This window comes from Protobothrops mucrosquamatus, unplaced genomic scaffold (assembly GCF_001527695.2).
Source record: "Protobothrops mucrosquamatus isolate PMUCROS unplaced genomic scaffold, P.Mucros_1.0 scaffold1266, whole genome shotgun sequence".
Lineage (NCBI taxonomy): Eukaryota > Metazoa > Chordata > Lepidosauria > Squamata > Viperidae > Protobothrops > Protobothrops mucrosquamatus.
The window spans coordinates 70,721-93,943 of NW_015387472.1; the positions used below are offsets into that span (position 1 = coordinate 70,721).

Consider the following 23,223-nt stretch of genomic DNA (forward strand, 5'->3'; position numbering starts at 1 on the left):
TTTTTCAGTGCCGTTGTTGTAAGTTGAGGGCTATCTGTAATATCATTTTTGAGATTGAACAACTAGACCTGAATTAAATATTGAAAAGTAACCATGCATTTTGAAGTTCTAATAATATTTAATATTGTCATTCAGTTATATTTTCAATATACCCAACTTTCCTCATATACAGATCTCTTGCTTAAATTTGGGTCCTTTCTGCAAAATTCAGTGATTTGGGAAGAGAACTTTTTGCAACACTCTTGAATGTTCTGTTCCTTCTCCAGACTATGTCTTTGCAAGGGTGCTTCAGCCATTCCTGGAAGTCAGTTCCCTGAACTTGAAGCAGTTTGAGGAATTCCAAACATGGGCTCTGAGGAGATAGATTAGTGGCTGCTATCCCAGTGTATTTTCTTCTTAAGAAGTAAAGAGCTATCTTCTTAGATAAGAAGGAATGGGTATGGAGAGAAAACATTTCATTGTACTTCCTGCCTTTCAGAGTGCCAAAGATGAGAGTGCTTATATGGACACTAGACCTCATTCCATGAATTCTTTCAGAAATTACTACTTTCCCTTTATAAGTGCCTTGAGTAGCAAATTCAAGACTATAAATTCTGCATTTGAAATATGTTTCCTAAGAGGATGTTCCAGATGCCTAAAAAATATTAACCAGACATTTTGATTTTTTTTTTAGATAATGATATTCCCAGAAGGAACCTGCACTAATCGATCCTGCCTAATTACATTCAAACCTGGTATGTATTTTGTACAACTTTCCTTTAATAATTTCGGATATTGAAACATGAAATTCAGTATTTGTTATTGCTTAGTTTCACTTCCTACATTACAACAAATATGCCCTTTTCTGTTTCCTTCCTTTGCAGGGTAACTAGAGAGTATTTTTGTAACACTTATACATATGTAACTATTATGGCTTGTAGAATTTAATTAACCAGAAATGCTTGGCCTGTTTAAGAAATTTAAATATTCTATTATGACTGTTCCCTGGCAAAATACAAAGGCTGTTCTTGATGTACGTGCTTTTGTGTTTACTTACCGGTATGACATTCAAGAAAATATCTTAAAATACTCAGATTGCATAACTTGTGAAATATATTGATATATTTGAATTTGAATTTATAATCCAGGTTCTTGTGATTGTGTATTGTCAATAATTGACTGCATTGCATTAATCTTTCCTAATACTACCAATTTCTGGTCCTTTCCCCAATGGCATGACCTAAAGCTCTCACAGACAGAAAAAGAAAAGTAAAAGCAAAATTTGGAAACTTCTTAATTAAGGAGAAATGTTTGGTTTAACAGATTTCAATAACAGTTTCAATAACTTGATAACATACAGATGAAATTAAAGATTGTAAAAGTCTTTATATAAACACCCTAAGTCACGGGTGTCAAACTGCCAGCCCGTGGGCCGAATGCGTTATGCCAAAACCACGCCCACCCCATTGCCGGCAATGGGAAAAAAGTCACAATACATCGCAACACGTCACGTGACATTGCGAGTTTGATACCCTGCCCTAAATCCTCTTTCACTGGAACTTTGAAAGAGGACTTCAAGGAGTTTTGTACTCCTATAGGTAAATTGCTGAACTCTAGAGAAAGGTAAAATAATGAATGTTGATAATACAAATCTAGAAGGGTACTAGCAATCTTTCAAAGATGTTAATTTCTGCATTGGAGAAACCGAAAAACACACAAAACAGTCTTGATTTGTTCACTTGTGATGTCTTTCTGGTTTTCCAATTTTAGATTTGATTTATAATGCATTTTTCCCATCTAATATCTGTTCCATTGAGATTATCAGTAATAATGTCAATTACATTCACATAAATATTTAAGCCATAAACATAAAATCTATGTGGAAAACTTATATAAAGCAGATTTGTTTTCCTTTTTTAAAAAAAAATTGTATTGTTGGAAAACAAATATAAAGATATGCAACACATTTCAAATTCAAAAAACATCAAGCATAAAATGGGTTATTTCATCCATTCTGGAAGTATCCTCGCGTTGAAATGGCCCTAATTTGAATCCAAAATGTTTATTTCAGACTCAAATCAGAATTCTTTAAAACTCAAAACTCTTCTAAAAAGGGCAGAACCACCTGTTTCATCTCGTAATGTTTCTTATTCAAAACACTATGTATTTTCCAATAAAGAGGCTTGTAATAGAACTTTTTCTCTGTCCATTCTGGAAAATATATATCAACATCAAGGAAAGATGTCTTCAGGGAAAAAAACAAAATCCAGTTGCCTTTCAGAAAAAAAGAAAGAAAGAAAAAAAGCACTTTTGGAACAACCATAACCTGGAGGACTGAGAATCTCCACAGACATATATCAATATCGAGGGATTATATTGGCAGGAGAATATTGCTGTCAGTAGACAATTGTTTATATTGTCTAGAAAATAAACACTGTTAAAGTATTAGTTAACACAGATACTCTATTGCTCATGCAATTCAAAGTCCAGGCTTAATCAGGCTTAGAGCAGAGTTACTGGAATCAGCGGTACTTAAGTTAGATGTAAGTAATTTAATGGTCATTGATTTTAGTGGGTTTTCTTTGGATTTAGATCCATTCAGTTTTCTTTAAGACCATAATAGCTTAGAGTGAGAGAGTGTTATAATTAAATGTATCCCATGCATATTGTAGGAGCGTTTATCCCTGGAGTACCTGTGCAACCAGTGATCTTACGTTATCCAAACAAGCTGGTATGTATTGTACTGATTATATATATTAATATCTGAAATAATACTGTGTGTTAGAGGAGATATTAAATTATTGGAAGGTGTTGGAGGGATCTTGGAGTCCTAGTGGACAATCACTTAAATATGAGCCAGCAGTGTGCTGCAGCTGCCAAAAAAGCCAACACAGTGCTAGGCTGCATTAACAGAGGGATAGAATCAAGATCACGTGAAGTATTAATACCACTTTACAATGCCTTAGTAAGGCCACACTTGGAATACTGCATCCAGTTTTGGTCACCACGATGTAAAAAAGATGTTGAGACTCTAGAAAAAGTAGATTGGAGGCTAAAACATATAAGGAACGGTTGCTGGAATTGGGTATGTCTAGTTAAATGAAAAGAAGGACTAGGGGTGACATGATAGCAGTATTCCAATATCTTCTTTCCACAAAGAAGAGGAAGTCAAGGTATTCTCCAAAGTGCCTGAAGGCAGGACAAGAAGCAATGGATTGAAACTAATCAAGGAGAGAAGCAACCTAGAACTAAGGAGAAACTTCCTGACAGTTAGAACAATTAACCAGTGGAACAACCTGCCTCCAGAAGCAGTGAATGCTCCCAACACTGGAAGTTTTTAAGAAGAGACTGGACAGCCATTTGTCTGAAATGGTATAGGATTTCCTGCGTGAGCAGGGGGTTGGACTAGATGACCTCCAAGGTCCCCTCCAACCACCACCTCCTCATTATTATTATTATTGTTGTTATTGTTGTTGTTATTATTATTATTATTATTATTATTATTATTATTATTATTATTATTATTATTTTCTCAAATCTATTTCTTGAAAAGTAAAGGACCAATATTTTGACTAGATAAATGTTGAATTTTGTTTTAATGTTCTATTGCAAGACAAATACTCTACAGTACATCATGAACTGGCTTAATTCTTCAGTGTGAGAGAGCATATAAGGCATTTTATAAAGTTAACAGTAATAATTTTGGCCATTAATCAATTTCAGTTATAGTTATATAACTACATAATTATAATTCAGTTATAATCATGCCATTAAAAACAATCTCTGCCTGCAAAGTTTGAAAATAGTAATTATAAATTTAAAAAATAGTGATGCAAAATTAAAAATTATTGGAAAAATAAGCTAACATCTTTTAGACATTATCAGCTTAATTATAATTAAGATTTAAATGATACTTATATAATAGTAGCATAAAATAGCACTTGCTAATAGCAAAACCTATAGTACTATAGGTTAAGAACACCAGTGTAGGTAAAAGTTAACAATTAGATCTCAGTTAATTTTGCATTTGGCTGAACAATGTTTAACTGTATTATTTAAGAAAATTATATTCGTGGACTTATAGCTGCTTATATAGCCAAGCAGCCTAGAAGATAATGGAAAAAGAAGAGGAAGGAATTTTGTAAAAAAATAAGTGAAACAAAATATTAGCTTTTATCTGTGATGGGCAATCAGAAGTCCTGTTCATACCAGTTTAGCACTTTTTCTAAGCAATAGTCAGCCTTAAGTGAAGCCACATTGGGTAGGGGGTAACATTTATTGTGCTGGCTAAAAAGAATTGTTTTGGTATAAGTACAGCTGATATTTTAATCTCTAAATTAAGGGATGTTCACTTCATATTCCAAGAATAGCAGTCAAGTATAGAGCAAGAAAAATTAAAAATGGGATTGTAATTTGGGCAGAATTTCTTCACACTTTTCTAACCTGAGTAGAAAAAAATGAGGGTGTGTGTGTTTTCAGTGGTAATCAGAATTGTAGAGGGGTACAATGCCTTTGAACAGAACTAGGCAAGGTGTCTTCTTCCATAACTCCCTGGCTGACTCTTCAGTTTCATTTTTTTATTGAGCACTTTATTTCATTTTCGCTGTTGACGTCTACTTTTCATTCTCATCTCTCAATTTCCTTCTTAACTTTTCCTCCTTCTCTGATCCTCTGCTAGCCCATTCAACATTTTGCCTTTGTGTTGTGGATGATGACATAGTATGAAAAAAAATGTCTTTGAAATATTCATTCCAGCCTGGGAAGGAGGCCCCAATAAGAACATAGGAGCAGCGATGGAATTAGCCTATATTATGCTAGCACCATACACCAGTGCTGCCAGTCTTCCACAGTGGAAAGAGATACCTCAGATTAAAATAGCCCATGACTGCAGAGTCAATCCAGTCAGGACAATTTTCTGTTAGATAATATGCTGACGTGCCATTACTGCCTGTGGCATTTTCTCTGGGTCTTCCATTTGACGGGCCCTGGACTTGTGCCCCACATTTCTTGGAGTAGATATCTATTGTAATGCTTCATTATTTTATCGGCCTTGAAGTCTTATTTTTGAGTGTATAGATTAAATTTTTACTTCTAATACAGTAATAGAAATGTTACTCATGGAAGACATAAAATTATCATGTGAAGTTTAACTCCTGGCTTTATATTTCTAATTACAAAAAATAAATCATTTTCAAAATCTTTGAACTGAATGACACATGCTGTGATTAATGTATCATATATATCTACTGTTAAAGTGATGCTATTTTTCTGATGAAGCCTGTTAATATGTTGAGAGCAATAAGAAGCTGTATACCTATATTTAAAGCAATTATTTTGTTTATAGGATACAATTACATGGACATGGCAAGGTCCAGGAGCGTAAGTCAGTGACGTACTATTTGAATTATTTATTACTCTAAGATTTACTGTGACATTAACCCTCTAAATTATTTTTTGCTCAGATGTAAATAGCAGTGACTTAATATTTTTAAAATAAAAACTAACAATTGGGACCCAAACTGATCTGATTATTCTGAGGACTGTTAATATTGTTTGAGGCGTGTTCTCTGTGAAATAACTTTTAAAACAAATAGAATGCATTGTTAATATCTGTAGGATTGTGTATGAAATGAAAAATGTATTTTGCTTTAACCTCAGAGAAAATATCGCAACTTGAAAATCTCATCCCAGTTTCCTGAACTAGCTATCTTTCATTGAAATATTTCAAATATCCCAACCATAGGAAAAATGGGAGCTTGAAACTTCCTCCCTCATTTCCTATGAGGGAGGGGGTGATATTCAGAGCTGACTGCTATTTGCTACATAGTTTTCATTAGAATTGGCTATGGTAATATTTTAATGTCACTAATGCTGTTTGAGCTTTGTACATCTGTGTTTGAAAGGCTCTCTTTAAAGTGTGTATAGCAGAGATAGCAATATTAATATGCATCCAGCTGAAATAATTAATTTCTCCTTAAAAGCAGGTTCATGGTACAAAGATTGAGGGAGTTTAAGGAGAGATGTTTTTATCTTTAATGGGAGAATTTTTAAAGATTTAAATTTGTTTTTTTAATTTGGAACTAAAATAAAAGCACAATATTAGAATGGAATGCAGGGAAATAGACAAGATTGCCTAAGTCAGATATCAGAATACTTTTCTGCAAAGCTGCAGTGGCAGTCTATTCTAGTCATAATAAATTATTGGTAGTAATTTTCTCTCCAGCAACAGAACAGAGTCTAACATGGCTTTTCATGTGGTAAACCATGTAGTTTGGAAAACAGTTTCTCTAACATGCCACCTCACGACATGCCTAACCTAAATCAGTAGCATTAGGTGCATGACAGTGCCTGTTGATGTATTTGCTAGGGTAGAAAGAAAGTAACCCAATAATGAGTCACAAAATGTACCAATCATGAGACATAAAAGAGCCCATAGATTTGAAAGGTTGTGAATTTTGTTTCAAGAATAGACAAAACAAAAACATTGGAACACTAGTTGTTTCAAGCTCAAAAAATGTTAGTGTTAACAACAGAACCGATCATAGTATATGAATTTGTGAAATGACAAGATTTTTTCTTCTTCTTAAGGTTGACGATTCTGTGGCTTACCTTATGTCAGTTTCATAATTTTGTGGAAATTGAGGTAAGTATAATAACACAAGTGTAAAATTAATCTGCACTTTACTGCATAGATATTAGAAGAGAGAAATAAAAAACACACAACTTCCTTGTAGTAGTGTTCTTCCTGCATTTATGTGCAGTACAGCATCATAATGTTTATGACTTTTTTGTATAATAAGTATTTTTACTCAACCTCAGACGAGTAATAAAATCAACCCAAATAATCAGATATGAAACTGATCTATGGATGGGGTCAGAAACTGAAGAGTTTTGTTGGTAGGGATGAATTCCTACTTAATAAAGTTAACACTATTTTAGCTAAGCCAAAGCTTTACATTTAACATTTGGCTTTCTTCTATCAGATTTTTCTGAGACATGTGACTTCTTTAATATCCAATAGAGTTATTTTCAAGAAAAAATTTTTTTCACGAAAATGAAGCAAATAATTATTCTGTCAAAATATAAAGCAACACACTTCTAAATACGAATTGTTCATACCTGCTTAGGATGTAATTCTGTTAATAACATTAAGATAGAACAAACTGAAACATCATGGTCATATATAAGTTAACATACTTCCCATGCTAAAGAAATCTAAACCACATTCTTGGTAAAATGGTGTATTTGTAACTAACATTATTGTCTATCTGTAGATACGGTAACTTTTTAATTAATGTCATTTTTGTCATTACATGCTTAACTAATGGAATTTTAATTATTCATTTATCCCTGAATTGTTTACAATTCTTAACACCAAAATATAAAAGTAGTAAATTTTGTTTGACTTTCTTTTACTCCAATTTCATGATATGACTTAATCATTCTCAGAAAAAACAGTTGGTTCTGATTTTTTCTCAAAAGAAAAATTCCTTATATTTTGCTTTATTAATTATTTTATCATGGTAGAGTCCCTACAACATGGAAATACTGTGCTTTTTTTCTTTAGACTATACCTTTTAAAATAGTTAATTATTCTGTATTAAATATTTTCAGTTCTTCACTAAATTCGTAACAAATTACATTGTAATTTGAAGCAAATTAGTAATTTGTGGACTTCCTTTGTAGCTATTTCTTAGCATATGTGACAATTTAGACTATGATAGTAAAGTAGTGGAGATATTTTCCTGTGTCTCCAATGTATTTGCAAACATTCATTGGCGTTATTTCAGATGTCTATTATATTTTGAATCTGAGATAATAAGGGGAAAATCACTATTCTAATTTTTAAAGAATATTGCTAAGGACATTATTTTGAATCACTTCAACTTCGTCTCTACATTTTGGGTAGATATTGGAAAGGCAACGGAAGCAATCACTTAGCTAATTCTGATAAGTAAACTATTTGAACAAGATGTTTAAAGGACAGAGGCCAGCAAATGGTTGATAACTTACATAACATTTCTGGCTGACAAGAGAAGGCTGCTGGGGAAATGAGTTTTGTAATAGCTTGTTTTGAAAAAAGGCTTTGTTCCATCCTTTCTAAAGTAATATTTTTGAGACGTTTGTCAAAGGAGTCCTCTTAAATACTACTACTCAGCTAATTTCCCATCTTTGTTTATAAACAAGATCTTAGAATGAGTAGTGAAAGTGGTTGGTAGCTTTCTTGATTGTGATATTTTGGATGAAGTTTATCATTTGAAAGCTTTTCAATCTAAGTTCAGCTTAAGCAATAACAAAGTAATATTCTGAAATGTTTAACTGATATTGGATTTGAATCATTATTGCATGATATCTCTAGCCTTTATTGCTAACTTTTGTAAGAAGAAATGGAGAAAATATCCTTTAAATCACATTACTCCTGGCTTATGGAATTGCACAGGCTTCTGTATTATTCCCTGCACTTTTTAACATGAAATAAGTGGAGAAGAAATCCAGAGATTTTTCTTCAAGTCTCATTAGTGAGTGCCAAGAAAATTCTGAAAGTTTTGAAATATTGTTTGGAAATGGACAAATTAATTGAGCCTTAATCCCAAAGAAGTGGAGGCTTTATTGATCAATTTATAAACTAATTTTAAATTGGATTCTGCCTATTCTGGATGAATTTGTTCTACCTGTAGTGCAAGCGATTTACATCTAAACAGTGTTCTTAGATGCTGTATTGATCTTGAAGGATCAGACATGTCCCATAAAAGGGAGTTAAATTGATGAGTACATGAGAGAAGTTATTTTCTGTAGCAGTATCCAACTATGGATTTCCAGAGGGATATTAACTCTTACTGGCTTTAGATATGCAGAAACAAATTAGTTTGTCAGGGATTTGATACATGATAATATTGAGGGTAGAGGTTCATTTGTTAGTGTCGATGTTCTGCTTATAAGGACTTCATGTGGTCAGTGGGTCTTGTGATGGGGAGGTCATGTCAGGTGAAAGTCATGTCAGGTGAGGGTCTCATGGTGGGTCAGGTGTGGGTCATGTCAGGTGAGGGTCATTGGGAGATGAAATGCTGATTGGAAAGGTTGTGTGGGTTGTTGGAGGGTTGGAAGCCCTTATAAGCAAATGAACACAGACATCCCCTAAATTCTGCTGAAAATGTTACCTAGTCTGGTAACAAAATGTTCGGAAACCAACCCACAAGCTCGGAGAACGAACCTCCACCCTCATCCTACACCTAAGTTACAGATATTTATCACTATCGCAAACATAAAAACATTATTTTGGCTTGCTTTTAGGGAATGTTTTGGGTTTTTGACTGTTTTATTACAATGTTTTATTTTTTTGTGTATCTTAAAGTGGTATTCTGTACCCACAGGCAGGAAAGAAATTCATTTCACATCTGAGTGCTCTTTTAAATAAAAGGGTTTTCCCCGTTTAAAGGCTTGAATGATGGGGAAAGTAGAATTAACTATAGTGACAGGAAATCTTAGTACAAAGATAGAGACATAATTTGAGCAAAAATAGTCATTTGCTTTCTGAAGGGTTGCATTTGTTCTTAGAACATGCTAATAGAGGAAATGAAAACCAAATACTTGTCATTCTGGTATTTCTTTTCAGTGAGAACTATTCAGGCTTCAGGTTGTTAGGTTTTTTTAAATGCTTGTTCCCATAACATTTCTTGATCTTCAAAACACAATTATTATGTGTTTGTATAATGTGATAATGACTTGCATTGAAATTTATTTTCCTGTGTGTAGTTCCTACCTGTGTACATACCTTCGGAAGAGGAAAAGAAAAACCCATCTTTATATGCGAACAATGTGAGGCGTTTAATGGCAGAGTGAGTAAACTAAGGTTTCAAATAGCACAATGACTGCATAGTTTCAAATAGTAGGAACATTTTTACTTATATATGAAATATTGTAAGAAAAATATATTTTTTTTCTGTGCCATGATGTCAAAAGATAGAGAAAATATTAGTAGTAGGAAATAATTACAGCTGTGTTTCAAACAAACAAAAACAAATTGGAAACATTGCAGAGGCAACCAAAGACCTAACTAAATATTTGCATGCTTGTAACAGAGAGAGGAAATATGGGTAATTATGCTATATTAATAAAATTAAGTGGTTGTGAAAAACTGCAGATAAGATTTTATTTCCCCCATAGTGTCAGAGTTCTTGTTGTGAAAGTCACCTGTCTCATTGACAGTTTATATTTCATGTAAAAATCAGCTTCAAACTAGAAGCTGAGAAGAAGGCTGATAAAGGAAGTCCTATAAAAAGGGGTGCTCCTCAAGCACATATCTAGGAGTAAAATGTTTTTATAGTACTAATTCAGAAACATTTTACTAGATAATACATTAAGAGCAAAACTGTCCAAATATTGCACAGTAGGTTTTTTCAGTAACGGAAATGTCAGAATCTTTGATCCCTACCGAAGACAATATATTTTAATAGTTGAGCATGAGATTTTTTTTTAGAAATGAAAATTAGCACTGCAAAGGTTTCTATTCAAGAGAAAATAGAAACTGTACATCATGAGCCATGGTGGTGCAGTGGTTAGAATGCAGTATTGCAGGCTGACTCTGCCCACAGCCAGGAGTTTCATCCTGACCTGCTCAAGGTTGCTTCAGCCTTCCATTCTTCCGAGATTGGTAAAATGAGGACCCAGATTGTTGGGGACAGTATGCTGACATTGTCAATCGCTCAGATAGTGCTATAAGGCACTATGGAGCAGTATATAAATCTAAGTGCTATTGCTATCATGCATGGCTGAAAAAGAGTTCCATGGATGACAGCTACTTTATAAAATTGCTATTCTATATTTAAATTCTTCCTTTTAACAAACACATCAGTTGCAGCAAGACCTGTGCCTTCTAGAACCCGAGAATATTTTACTGTCAAATCTCACTTGCAGTGGATTTAGTTTCAATCTGTTAATCCTTATCCATCTGATTATAGTTTCCAAGTACTGTCTGAGAATAGATACATCACCCGAGTGTTTGATAAATATAGAAATGAGTGTTGTCACATACTTCAGGACACTTAACTGCTAACTACCTTTGTGGGTAAACTAATATACTTTAAGAAGTCACCAAGATCTTGCAATGGGGAAATGGTTTTATAATACTCGTTGCATGGATTTGCTGAGATCAGAAAACCAAGCTGCCAAATCCTGACTCAGGTGTTAAATTGGAATAGTCCCACTATTGAATCCTGTGGAAATTTACACTATGCAAGGTGCTGAGGCAGCACCCTGAGTAACCACTTCTTGGATCTCATTGGACAAAGAAGACTGAAATTACAAAATAACCAAATATGGCAACCTACTGTGCTGCAGTTATAAATTAAGGTGCAATTTGGAGATTGCAAGACATGAATATGTTAAATAGGATTGGGTTGTAGTCTCTTCAATGCAAATTCAACGTAGTATCCTCAATTCATTACCACTGCTTCAATTCTTAGTTTCCACTTCTAATATCCAAAAGGTTTGTAAAACAAGAAAACTTCTCTCACCAGTACCGCCATGCCATGCCGTGATTGAACTTTTGAACTGTGCATCAAATAGATGCTTTATGAAATTGTGTGTGTGTGTGTATGTTTATATATGTATACATGTACATATTTTTGTCTATTTAAGGGCTTTAGGAATTTCAGTAACAGACTATACTTTTGAAGATTGCCAGCTGGCTTTGGCTGAAGGACAACTCCATCTCCCATCAAATACCTGTCTCTTAGAATTTGCAAAACTTGTAAGAAATCTTGGGTAAGTAAATTATCAATACATAATAAAACACATTTTTAACAAAAAAAAACCCCTTTGTAATACTTTTCAGAATTGTGTGACAAACTGATTATAAAATGCATGTCACTGCTTTTCTGAGCCTGATTCAGATAGAAATGAAAGACCACTTATTTTCTTCATGCTCTTAGATGTAAAAAAAGTGTGATTTCAAATGTGATTTGAAAAAAAATGGCAGATTTAGTATATCATTACAGATATTTTATATAGCTGTATACACTTACTATAAACGTAAAAATTTATGCTTACTGGAATAAAATTATTTTCTCTATTAAAAGTATTTAATTTTTTTTACAAAGTGAGAGTTCTGTTGAAATACACTTAAATTTTTTATAGCTAAAGTTTTTATATACAATATATACAATTCAGGATACAGAATACTTCCATTGAGAACAAAAATATCTAGAGGAGTATTGCAGGAAGAAAAGATATACAGTATAAAGATTTCAGCCTTGATCTAGTATTTTGTAAAAGAGAACATAAATTGCCCAGTTGAAAATAAATTTTAACTGAAATCAGAGGTTTTTTTCCTAAACAATTTCAATTGAAACTGAGTTTTCATTTTTATGGGTTTTTAGGCTAATATAAAGAATAGAGAGGAGTCCTTTTTTTTTTTTTTGCTTAAACAATTATTTTCAAAAAGTAATATTTTGTTTTCCTTACCATTTTAAGGTTAAAGCCAGAAAAACATGAAAAAAAATTTGATGCATACTCAGAAAGAGCTAGGAAATTGAAAAACAAAAAAGTCACTCTCAAGGAATTTGCAGAGTATTTGGAAATCCAAGTTTCAGATATGTTAGGAAACATGTTTGCACTTTTTGAAGAGGTAAGAATTCATTATGACCAGAAATACAATGCCAAAGTTATTGTACGGTAGAAAATGTTACTGTGAGTAAAATCAACTTGTTTCCATGTGCTAAAAGAATGGGAATGGGTGGTATCACACAAATTGCTGGAGGAGGAAATAGCTTTGCCTTGCCACTGCACATAAAAACAATTTGTCACCCTTGATCATTTTATCCACGTCCTGGAAGCCATGACAATTTTTCCACGTGTTCAGCTGATCAACAATCAGTTTATTAATAGAGAATAAGTTTATTGTTACTAACAGCAGTTAGAAATAGCAATAGCACTTAGACTTATATACCACTTCACAGTACTTTACAGCCCTCTCTAAGCGGTTTACAGAGTCAGCCTATTAGCTATCCTCTTCCTTCAGTGGCAAGATTGAAGCCTTTTCCTCCTGATCTGTTTAGTTAATGAGTGAGAATGAATGTGCAGATAGATCTTGGTTTATGGCCACAGTGGCGCCCAGGATTCTGGTCATGAGCTGTTGCATTTGTAAGTCAAAGGACCACATGACTGGACTTGATTTTACAACCAATTTTTATGATGATCATAAAGCACAATATTAAGGTTGTAAAGTGAAGTACCTAATCATTAAGTGAATCCAGCATACACAAGAGGCGGTATTTTTCCATTTTCTGCTGGAAGCCACAAAAACATTGCAAATCACTGCAACCAGTTATAAATACCAAACGCCCGAAATACAATTGTGTAATTATGGGGAGGTGCAGCAATTGTAAGTTTGAAGATGAGTTGTAAATAGCCTTTTTAAAGCCCAGTGTAACTTCAAACAGTTGTTAAGCGATTAGTTGTAAGTTGAGGACTCCCTATGAGAGAATGTGTATTTAGAAACTGGAAATGGCTATGGGTATGAGATGATCTCACCTACTAGTTCTGTTACATATATTTTCTGGAGAAAATTTCATCCCTCCACTACAAAATTTTTCACTCTGCAGTAAAAAAATTCCACAGATATGCTAATCAGATTGCCTATATTTATTTATACAATCACATCTTTAGAGGGTAAGTTGCTGAAAAATGAAACCATAAATAAATAAATACACTCTTCAGATTTTCTAAGTCCCATTGTGATAAAGAAAACAGAAATTTACATAAGATTTTCAGAAATTCTCAAGGATTTGCTCCCATTTAAATAGCAGTGGTATTAATCCCAGTTTTAGAAAATTTGTATCTGTAAGTGCAGAAATTTCATATATTCTCTAGATATGAATTTCTGCATGTTTATTTTTTCAACAGAAGGAAGATGGCCTGATTGACATACGAGAATATGTAACAGCTTTGTCGGTAGTCTGTAGACCTTCTAAAACATTGCAAACAATGCAGTTGGCTTTTAAGGCAAGTAACAGTTTTTATTTAAAATGCTTAATTAAGGGCTATTTAAAAACCAAGTTATTTTTGCAACATAGATAGACATTAGGTCACATACTGCAATATCATTATAGCTAGAACTCACTACTGACTATAACTGTTCTTAAATGTTACCATATGCTAAAAATCATAGTAGCAATCTGGATTGTAGAAACATGATGGCATTTTTGTCTGTGCAAGCAAAATGAGAAGGGATGGGTTTTGTTTTTTTTTTGTTTGCATGACAACATGGCTTTGTATCTGGACAGGCCTTCAGTCCACAATATTTTAAAGCTGAGCTTTGGGGCAGAATTGTACTCCCTAATGTGCAGATCTATATCAAGAGACATATCAAACAAATTGGTTCCATTTTTTTTTCTCCAACAGCACACAATAAGAAATAATCCCCATCTCTATTTCCTTTTGGCCATTGTTGATCACATTTCCCTGTTTATTGGTTTCGATCTTGTTGTATTTCTCTTTTTCTTTCTACTATCATTGCATCTCTTTTTTCCTAACATTTTTACCTTAATACAGTATATGTTGCCAAAGTTCTCTTTGCCAATGGCCTCAAGTCCCATCTTTTGAGAGGGAGGGGGAGTATACATACATTGTAAAAGTAAGCTTCCTACTATACATTCTTTGTGCCATCTCCATTGACTTTTGTGTTTATAGGTAGAGCTGCATTTCTTAAAGTTTCATAGATCACAATGTATACTATTACTCTAATAAAACTACACTTTCAGACCTCAGGTTGATCTAGCAGTGCTAGTTCCAGAAGCTTCCTTGCTGAATTCGAGCATGGGTACTTTTGCTGTATTGCTGATGGAAGTAACATTGATATTCTATTGCACTACATCGCCTCTCTCTCACTCCAAGCCAAATACACTGGCACTGCCAGTGACTTCTGGAGAGCTCTTGACACCAGGGAAATAAATCAGTTACAGGAATTTAAACACTCTGCTGATATTGTGGAGGTTTGAATGCATTATATGTCTTACATAATTCAAAATTTTGATTCACCAAATATCCTGACTGCAACAGATCAACCAATTTTGACCTCTGTTCCTTCTCATTCAGCTCCAGTGACTTTGAAATTCCCAACTCCGTCACCATACTTTTAAAGGCTCCCCGTTCTTGATCCTCAGGTGTGATTCTGTAGATCTTTAACAAAACCTGATGGTTCCTTCTCTGAGGCCAAGTCAACTTCATCGCAATTATTGTTTGAATATGCATAGTGCTACCATTTCCTAGTTGGAAGTTTCCACATACTCCATGTATCAACCAATATCAACACTTCCTTTAGGATTCATAGTATTCACATAGATCCTGTCCTCTTCATACTTAGACTCTCTTTGGTTCCACTCTTCATGGGCATATGTTCTGTATTCAGTTATCCATATTGATCACTAATACCTTCTCAGGTTTACCCATAAATCTCAAGTTTCTACAGTTTCCAAATGCTAATTTGAATAACTTGTAGTACCTCTATCTGTCCCATTGGCTCCCTTCCCTCAAGATTGTTGTTCCTTCCTTCAAATTGTATCTATAGTTACTGTTTTTATACCTTAGCCATGGATTCAGCTCTTTTTTCATTTCCATTGGCTCGTTGCTGTTCTGGAGCTCCTGCTTTAATTTCTGTGCTTCCAGTGCTTTGCAGCCCCATTAACTGGGATATTGGCTCATAATCTGTAGTGCTTTACATCTCTGAATTGCCTTCTCTGTATCTCCTGAGTTTCTGTTGTTTACTTTATTTTCATATTTTGAGAAATATATTTTGGCATTCTCCTTATTCTTTGTTTACCTGGCAGACTACCACTGTTCTCTTGGTAGATGTTCACTTTGAATTTGATTATCTCAGAAATCAAGTAATTTGTGCAGTAGAGATGTCACATAGTGTCGTATAACTACTCATGGAACTGTATTGTGAACCAGCTATTTTTTCTGAGTGGTTTTCAGGCCACATAAAACACAATGCAATAGTCTAAATGAGAAGTGACTATAAGCAATTCAGAAAAAGACAAAAATGTCATAAAAGAGGAATCTGTGCAAAAGCCCTCCTGGTCCCGACTGCCACTTGATCATCAAAGAAGACTCATAAATCCAGGAGGAAGCTCAAATTTATATTTATTCCATCCAAAAACTGTCACCACCACATCAAAAACTAAAAATGGTAAATTTCCAGACATGGCTGATCCATGAATCCAAAGCTAGTGCACAGGGCTTTGCTAGATACTTTTGTGAAATACAAAGCATTTTGTTGTTGTTTTGTCTAATAATGAATCCTGAGCAGGATTGCCAGTTTCCCCATGGTATTTATTATTCTGGCTTTCTCAGTTAGCACACCTACTTCTTTGTCCCATATTCATAATCTATTCTGTCAGAGCAGCTTTATATCTGAAGGCCTTTTGTCAGGAAATATGCCTCTATAACACATCTGCTAGGGTGCTTGATGTACCCATCCACTTGTTTTATCCACACAGCTCTCTCTTTCCAACTGATTCTTGTTATAGTCCATTATTTTACATGATGCTGTATCACAACCAAAACTGAGATGTTTAACAGACCTGGAACAGATATGCATGTGGCAGATATGCATTGTTCTGTCAATATTACAGAACAAACGTCTGCATGAGTAGAAGCCAACAGAATCCAGTTAATAGGTATGCTACCTATCGTTTGTATGTCTGCATTAAATATGCATTAAATAAATGTAGTATCAAGTGGTATATATGAAATGATATCATACGTGCAATGCCACACAGATAATTCTTCATATTATAGTTTGCTAGTTGATAACTTTTGTGAGAGACACTTACAGAGTAGCTGAGATAAATAAGGAACATAAACACAACATTTATTAAGTCATTTTATACTTTCAACTGTGAGTCATTTCAAAAATGTTGAGAACTTTGTATTTTTTACATGAATTAAGGTTCATCTGCTCTTACATGAATTTCCTCTTACATCCTTACTTCCTCTTAGTTTTTTTGTTGTAAGAACTTACAACTTACAGGTAATTGTAAGGATTTAAAAATTGAAAGATTGTCCTCAACTTACAATTGGTCATTTAGCAACCAAAGGTATGACATAAATCCCTCCCCTAAAAATATGATCCAGACAGATCCCCCCCACAATAAAAATATGATCCAGCCCCGAAGTTACATCTGGAGCTGAACCTCTGCAGTTGTTCATTTTTACAACAGAGACATTGCAATGCATGCCCTGGCTAGTTGCCCTCCATTCTATCTCACCAGGTCCCAACAGGCACTGGGCCTGCTTTGTGACCCAACTGGGTTCCACATACTCCTCCCCACCCCACATCACCAATTGCTCACTTTTGAAGATCTCCATTACTGAGGAGGTCTGAGTAGAGAAGGACGACAATCTGCTACGTTGTTGAGCCACATGGAACAGCCACTCATGTGGCCATCTTTTTCTAAGTGAAAAATAATGCTCTTGGTTTTATTTTCCTCAGTAAAAGGACCCCAAGGGGCAGGAATCAGGGCATGTGGTATCTCAGGGGGCAGGGGGAGGCCTTGAGAGCCCAAGGCAGGTGGACCTGTGCTTATACTATGCCCCCCAGGGTCTCCCACAACCTGAGGTACTCCATGGTGCACTTAATGATGTGCATTTGTTTAATGAATGCATTGGGGAGAGCAGAGATGGGGGGTTGTTAAAGGAAGCGGTTCACTTAACTACCCTCCCAATTTCCAACCATAATGGGCAGGTTTCATTACAGTCAGAACTTGAGGACTACCTGTATTGTGACTTACTACTGTCTATACCAGGGGTAGTCAACCTTGGCTCTTTTATGACTCGTGGACTTCAACTCCCAGAATTCCTGAGCCAGCTGTGCTGGCTCAGGAATTCTGGGAGTTGAAGTCCACGAGTCATAAAAGAGCCAAGGTTGACTACCCCTGATCTATACAAAACAGACTCTGGATTCTTTCAGTTAATACTGTGGATCTTTGCTCCATCTTTTTTTCTGTCTTTATTGATAGCAATCTAGCCTAACTTCCTGTCATTTTGAAAATATGTTTCCAATACCTCCTTAAAAGAGAGGATTATTTTGCATTTTGGCTCAATACTTTTGAGGTTCTCCTGATCTCCCTTTTCTGCATAATGTGGAACAGTAGACAAGGTGTGTCTCTATTGTTCAAGCCTTTAAGCATTAGAGCATTTACTCTAATGGAACAGAAGGCTCTTGGTGATTTTGCATAGGCTAGCTCTGGCCTCTGCCTATGTTTAGTTACATCACAGAAGTTAAGCGTAGTTGTTCTGAAGGCAGAATCAACAATGCAACAATTTCCTCTTTTTTTCTTGAGCATGTAACTAAGGCGCAATTTCCTGATTGCTTCATTCCTCTATATACTACTAAAACACTTATTCCCATAATCTTTAACTGGGTGAAACAATGTATCATAGGACAATGATTTTTGAACCAAGGGTACTTCAAATGAGCTAACTTACAGAATGTGCCCAAAATCTGGGACATATAACTCCTGAGGGAATGAAATTTGGGAAAGTTCTGGTTGCTTCAGTGTTGCTGGGTTGCAGTTGCAGCCCTGCGATGCTCATTTGGAAAATATTGTGACAGTCTCCAGCTGCTCTTGCAGTCCCTCACTTCCTCCTCAACCTAGTGGCAGCCACTTACCTGCCTGCTGGGAAGGGAATGAAGGGAAAGGAACCCTCAGCACACCTTCAAACATGCTTGAGAAGGATCCTGTAGTCTGTAGCTGCACTAAGAACTAATGCAGATTTGGACTAACAATTGCCAGTTTCTATCCCATCAGTCTAGATCAGGGGTAGTCAATCTTGGCTCTTTTATGACTCGTGGACTTCAATTCCCAGAATTCCTGAGCCAGCTTAGCTGGCTCAGGAATTCTGGGAGTTGAAGTCCACAAGTCATAAAAGAGCCAAGGTTGACTACCCCTGGTCTAGATACTTCATGCCTATCTACAGAAAGCATGAAGCGTGATACAAAGGGAGGACTCCCTAGTATTCTTTCAATAGTACCAGCACATCCCTTGGGACAAGGTTGCATGATCAGTAAAAAGCTATTGATGCAAGCCTTCCATCAGAAACTACATATACAGCAAAGCAGTAAGTTTGTGCAGTGGGTACCCTCGTACCCACTGTGCCTCCAAGTCTGCTTCTTCCATGGTTGTGCATTGTCACACTTGGTTACAAACTTCAGATTACATTTACCAGCATCTCCTCCAGGAGCCTTATAGGAGCAACATTTTAGGTGACATTTAGTATTGCGTTAGCTTTAGTATGTTTAGGTAGTATAGTTCTTAACTGTACTGTCTTAAGCACTACCTGCAATATGAAGACATCTAATAAAGTATTAAATAACTGGTTCTCAATCTACAGAGAAATTTATAAACATTCTCAATTCCAGAGAGCACAGAAAGTGCATATTTGCACTTAAAATAATTAGACAGTTTATATTGACTGGTAGGAAAAAATTCACACCATCTTGGGGCAGAAGGAACTTGTGTACTTGGAAATGAAGTGAGGCTTTATAGTTTTCATGTGGTAAGCTTAATATTTTACTTCATGTCTCATGTTTAGTAATAAATATGGTTCTTTTCTGGGACATCAAATAATAGGTGTTTCAAGGCAGTCGAGTCCAACCTTGCCAAACTAGGCTTCTCGTCAGCCTCAATTCTCAAATTGGACTATGACCAAGCAAAACAAACCTTGCGTCAAAGGGTAGAGGACATCGAGAGGCAAACGGACTTAGGTATAGCTCCGCTGTTTCTGGCTCCAGACTCTCTTAGATATGTGGTTACATCTGCCAGGTATCTTAAGTCAGTTGGAGTCAGTAAACCACCGGAAAGCATTCTCACTTGCACGGTGCTATGCGTTTCCATCGGCCATCCTGTTCGGCAAGTATAAAAAGACACCATTGTCTGAAAGACTCTGCTCCTGTGGCTCAGAAGAGGTGGAGACCATTGGACACATACTCCTTCAATGTTCCTTCTACAGAGCCATTCAGAAAAACCATATCCTCCCCATAATTGATAGATATCCTGGTTGTTTGGAAAGTATCTATCTCCAGTGGCTGCTTAAGGATGAGCAGGTAGAGATCACAGCGCAGGTGGCCAGTTTCTGTGCAGCAGCACTGGGGATTTGCCAGAAACATAAAATAATCATTTTAGATCTTTTTAATAATCTTTTAAAACTGATTTTATTACGTGTTTTATCCAGTTTTGGACTATACTCATTGTATTTTTAGTGTCAGGTCAGTATAATTCAGTTTTCTGAAGATAGCTTGTTTTTGATATACTGCCTGTAAAACTAGGCAGACCTTGGTCGCCCACAATCATTGATTGTGATGTATTGCTATGTCCTCTTGTGATGGCTCTGTCTAGTTTTGTTTTATTTGGATGTTTGATTTATATGTGGCCTTTGGCTGTAATAATAATATAAATAAAATAAATAAATAATAGGTGTCCATATTTTACAGATGTATCAAACAGAAACTGGTGGTATAACAGAACAAGATTTAACTTCCATTCTGAAGAGCGTCATGGGTGTTTCAGACCTTAATGTGTCAAATCTATTTAAAGCTATAGATGATAAAGAAAAAGGGGAAATTGCATATGGTAAGTCTACAAAACAATTTCCATAGATTTTTGTGGAAGAAAATCAGACGGGGCATCTGAAAATGAACCCTGTCCAAACCAAGGAGACAATACCTCCATCAAAGCAGGCAAGGCAATCTGCAAGCAAGGCAATCTGAAGATGTTAGCTAGTCAGACAGCAACAAAAACTCTACAGTTGAATCCTGAACTGAATCTAGACTCTTCTAGCGGTACCTGAATAGATATTGAGGCTCAATGCTAGAACCAGAAAGGGAAGGAACAACTTCAAAGCATTTGCTTGTTTGTTTGTATAGACTATGGGTTGCTTATTTATGCCCATACCACACCTGTAAATAAATACATAGCCTACAAAATATACTGCACTGCATGCTGTTTGGTATTATTCATTCATATGGAAGCCTTACTAGATTTTGACTGATATTAAAAGATGGAATGCAACTACTTTGCAGTGTTACCCATTGCTTTTAATAGCCCACATTCCATATCAATGAAATAAAGAGGTGTTCTTGAGAGAGAATCATTTATGGCAGTCCTGCAATGTAATCTGCAATTAATATTGCAAAACCAGTACTGTGACTCCTGGTCAGTCCTGCTACCACATTTCCTAAGTTGCTCTATATCTTCCTTAGTTGCAAGTTCTTTTAGTCCCTGCTAAAACAATTAACATATATCCATTCTTCTTAGACACTTCTTATATGGACTATACAGAAATCTATACTATTTATACAAAAATCAAGAAAGTACCCTAGTCTTTAATTTAGTATAGAAAAAGTACATACTATTTATTTTTTCTTAAATAAAATGTTTTAATTTCTTTTGCCACTTCTTTTACCTTCTCTCTGATTTTGAAAATTACCCTTAAGATTGATAGGGGTGATATGCATAAATTGGGATTTTGAATTGCATTCTAAGGAGTTCTGAAGCATCTTGGGATTTCTTGCTAGAAAGATATGCAACAGTGAATAAATATAATTGCTGAACGTTTGTTAATAATTTTTTCACATTTTTCTGCAGCATGCAATTATGGAAATATAATGTAATCTTAGGATGCATACTCTAACTTGAGATAGGGAGTAGTCGTCCGAGAAGAGAAAATTTGAAATCTTATAAGCAATAGTAATGATAATCGCCTTTGATGAAAGATAAGGCTGTTTCTGTATGTATCTTTTTGGAGGGTATTGTGGATCAAGAGAAGCAATGTACAACATGGAAAACAAAAATAGTTTCAAAAGCACTCTTACACTATTGTTGTTCTTTAACTTTGATTCTTACAGAATGATGATAATGATGTCTACAAGGCCCTGTTATACACTGTACAATGTATTACTCCAAATATTCTACAATTCTAAATAATTATTAAGTTAACAACTCCACCTTAAACATGTTCCCTAAAGTTAGATAAACCATAACTTAGCCATGCTTAGGGAAAACCTACTGAAATCAGCTCAACTTAGTTTCCATTGATTTAACTAAAAAGTACACAGTACTTTTAATATGACTTATAATGCAGAAAAAAACCTACTTATGATTGTAATTAAAATGATTGTTGAAACTGTCTTTTTTTCCATTTCTAGATGATTTCCATTATTTTACTGAAACGTTCCCAAACTTTGCTGAAGAGTACCTATATCCTGATCAAGTGGAGTCTAAACATTATTTGGAAACTCCTGCTCCTAATGGCTTCTGTGCAGATTTCAGCCCAGAAATTACTGAAAATAGAAGAAATTCCCTACAGAAAAAAATGAATTAATATTAATAATTTTGTCATCCTCTTGTGGTGAGAGGAGTATGTCCTATCTAGGGCTTTTCATAGTCACACAGCTATATAACCTGAAGTATGTGAGAAGGCTGTATGTGTGGATGTGTGAAAAAGAAAGAAAGGAAAGAAAGGTGTGTATGAATATTTTACTGCATTAATGAGCATCTTTGGCTTCCTATTGGAAAGATCACTTTTTCCATCAGCAACTTGGAAAGTAAAGAATGTAAACAAACTTTAATTTGTATACTTAAAAACAAGATGCTTGCATATTTATATTCATTGTTTGAGTTCATGTACAAACTGTCCTACAAAGTGTGCATGTGAAAAAAAAATACTGTAGCTCCTATGGTGTCAAGTGCACTTCGGTGATTAGTGTTATCCCTATTTAGGGAATTCTTTGTGGGCCAGATTCTGCTTTCCTTTTTTACAAGGCAACATTGACTGCTACTGTCAATGGCCTTCAGAGCAAGGCAAGCTCAGTTTCACCTTTTTCATTGTAATCTAGTAGGTAGCTAAAGAGGAAAAAAGTATGCAAAAATATTTTTACCTAAGGAATTGTTTTTATTGTGTTTCCTTGTAGGATGGCCTCTTTTGAACTTTTCAATCCATCTTGATATCAAAAAGAACAAGGGAAGTTATCAGGATTGTGTGCATTTTGTGCTAAAACCCCAGATTTTAGCACAGAAACACAGATTTTATACTTTAGAAAAGCTGAATTCCAAAGTCTGTCTCAATCTTATGAATTGGTTATATTTCTGTATTTCGTGTTAATTGGCTCATGGGTAAAAGAAGGTGAACAAAGGCGAAAAAAATGGATGCAGACCTAAGAAACACTGCCTCTGACAATTGGAAATT

The 23,223-nt window shown here is 35.1% G+C and overlaps 1 protein-coding gene across 1 annotated transcript in view; it reads left to right on the top strand.

Annotated features, from left to right (window-relative positions):
* The window catches only part of LPCAT1 (lysophosphatidylcholine acyltransferase 1), a 50,792-nt gene extending 28,433 nt beyond the window's left edge, over window positions 1-22,359 (top strand). The window contains exons 5-14 of the mRNA XM_015821174.2: window positions 674-734; window positions 2,652-2,710; window positions 5,324-5,358; window positions 6,568-6,622; window positions 9,733-9,815; window positions 11,617-11,742; window positions 12,451-12,604; window positions 13,882-13,980; window positions 20,471-20,609; window positions 22,184-22,359. Coding sequence (XP_015676660.2) covers window positions 674-734; window positions 2,652-2,710; window positions 5,324-5,358; window positions 6,568-6,622; window positions 9,733-9,815; window positions 11,617-11,742; window positions 12,451-12,604; window positions 13,882-13,980; window positions 20,471-20,609; window positions 22,184-22,359 — 987 coding nt within the window. The remainder of the gene's footprint in view (window positions 1-673; window positions 735-2,651; window positions 2,711-5,323; window positions 5,359-6,567; window positions 6,623-9,732; window positions 9,816-11,616; window positions 11,743-12,450; window positions 12,605-13,881; window positions 13,981-20,470; window positions 20,610-22,183) is intronic.
* The last annotated feature ends 864 nt before the right edge of the window (window positions 22,360-23,223 follow it).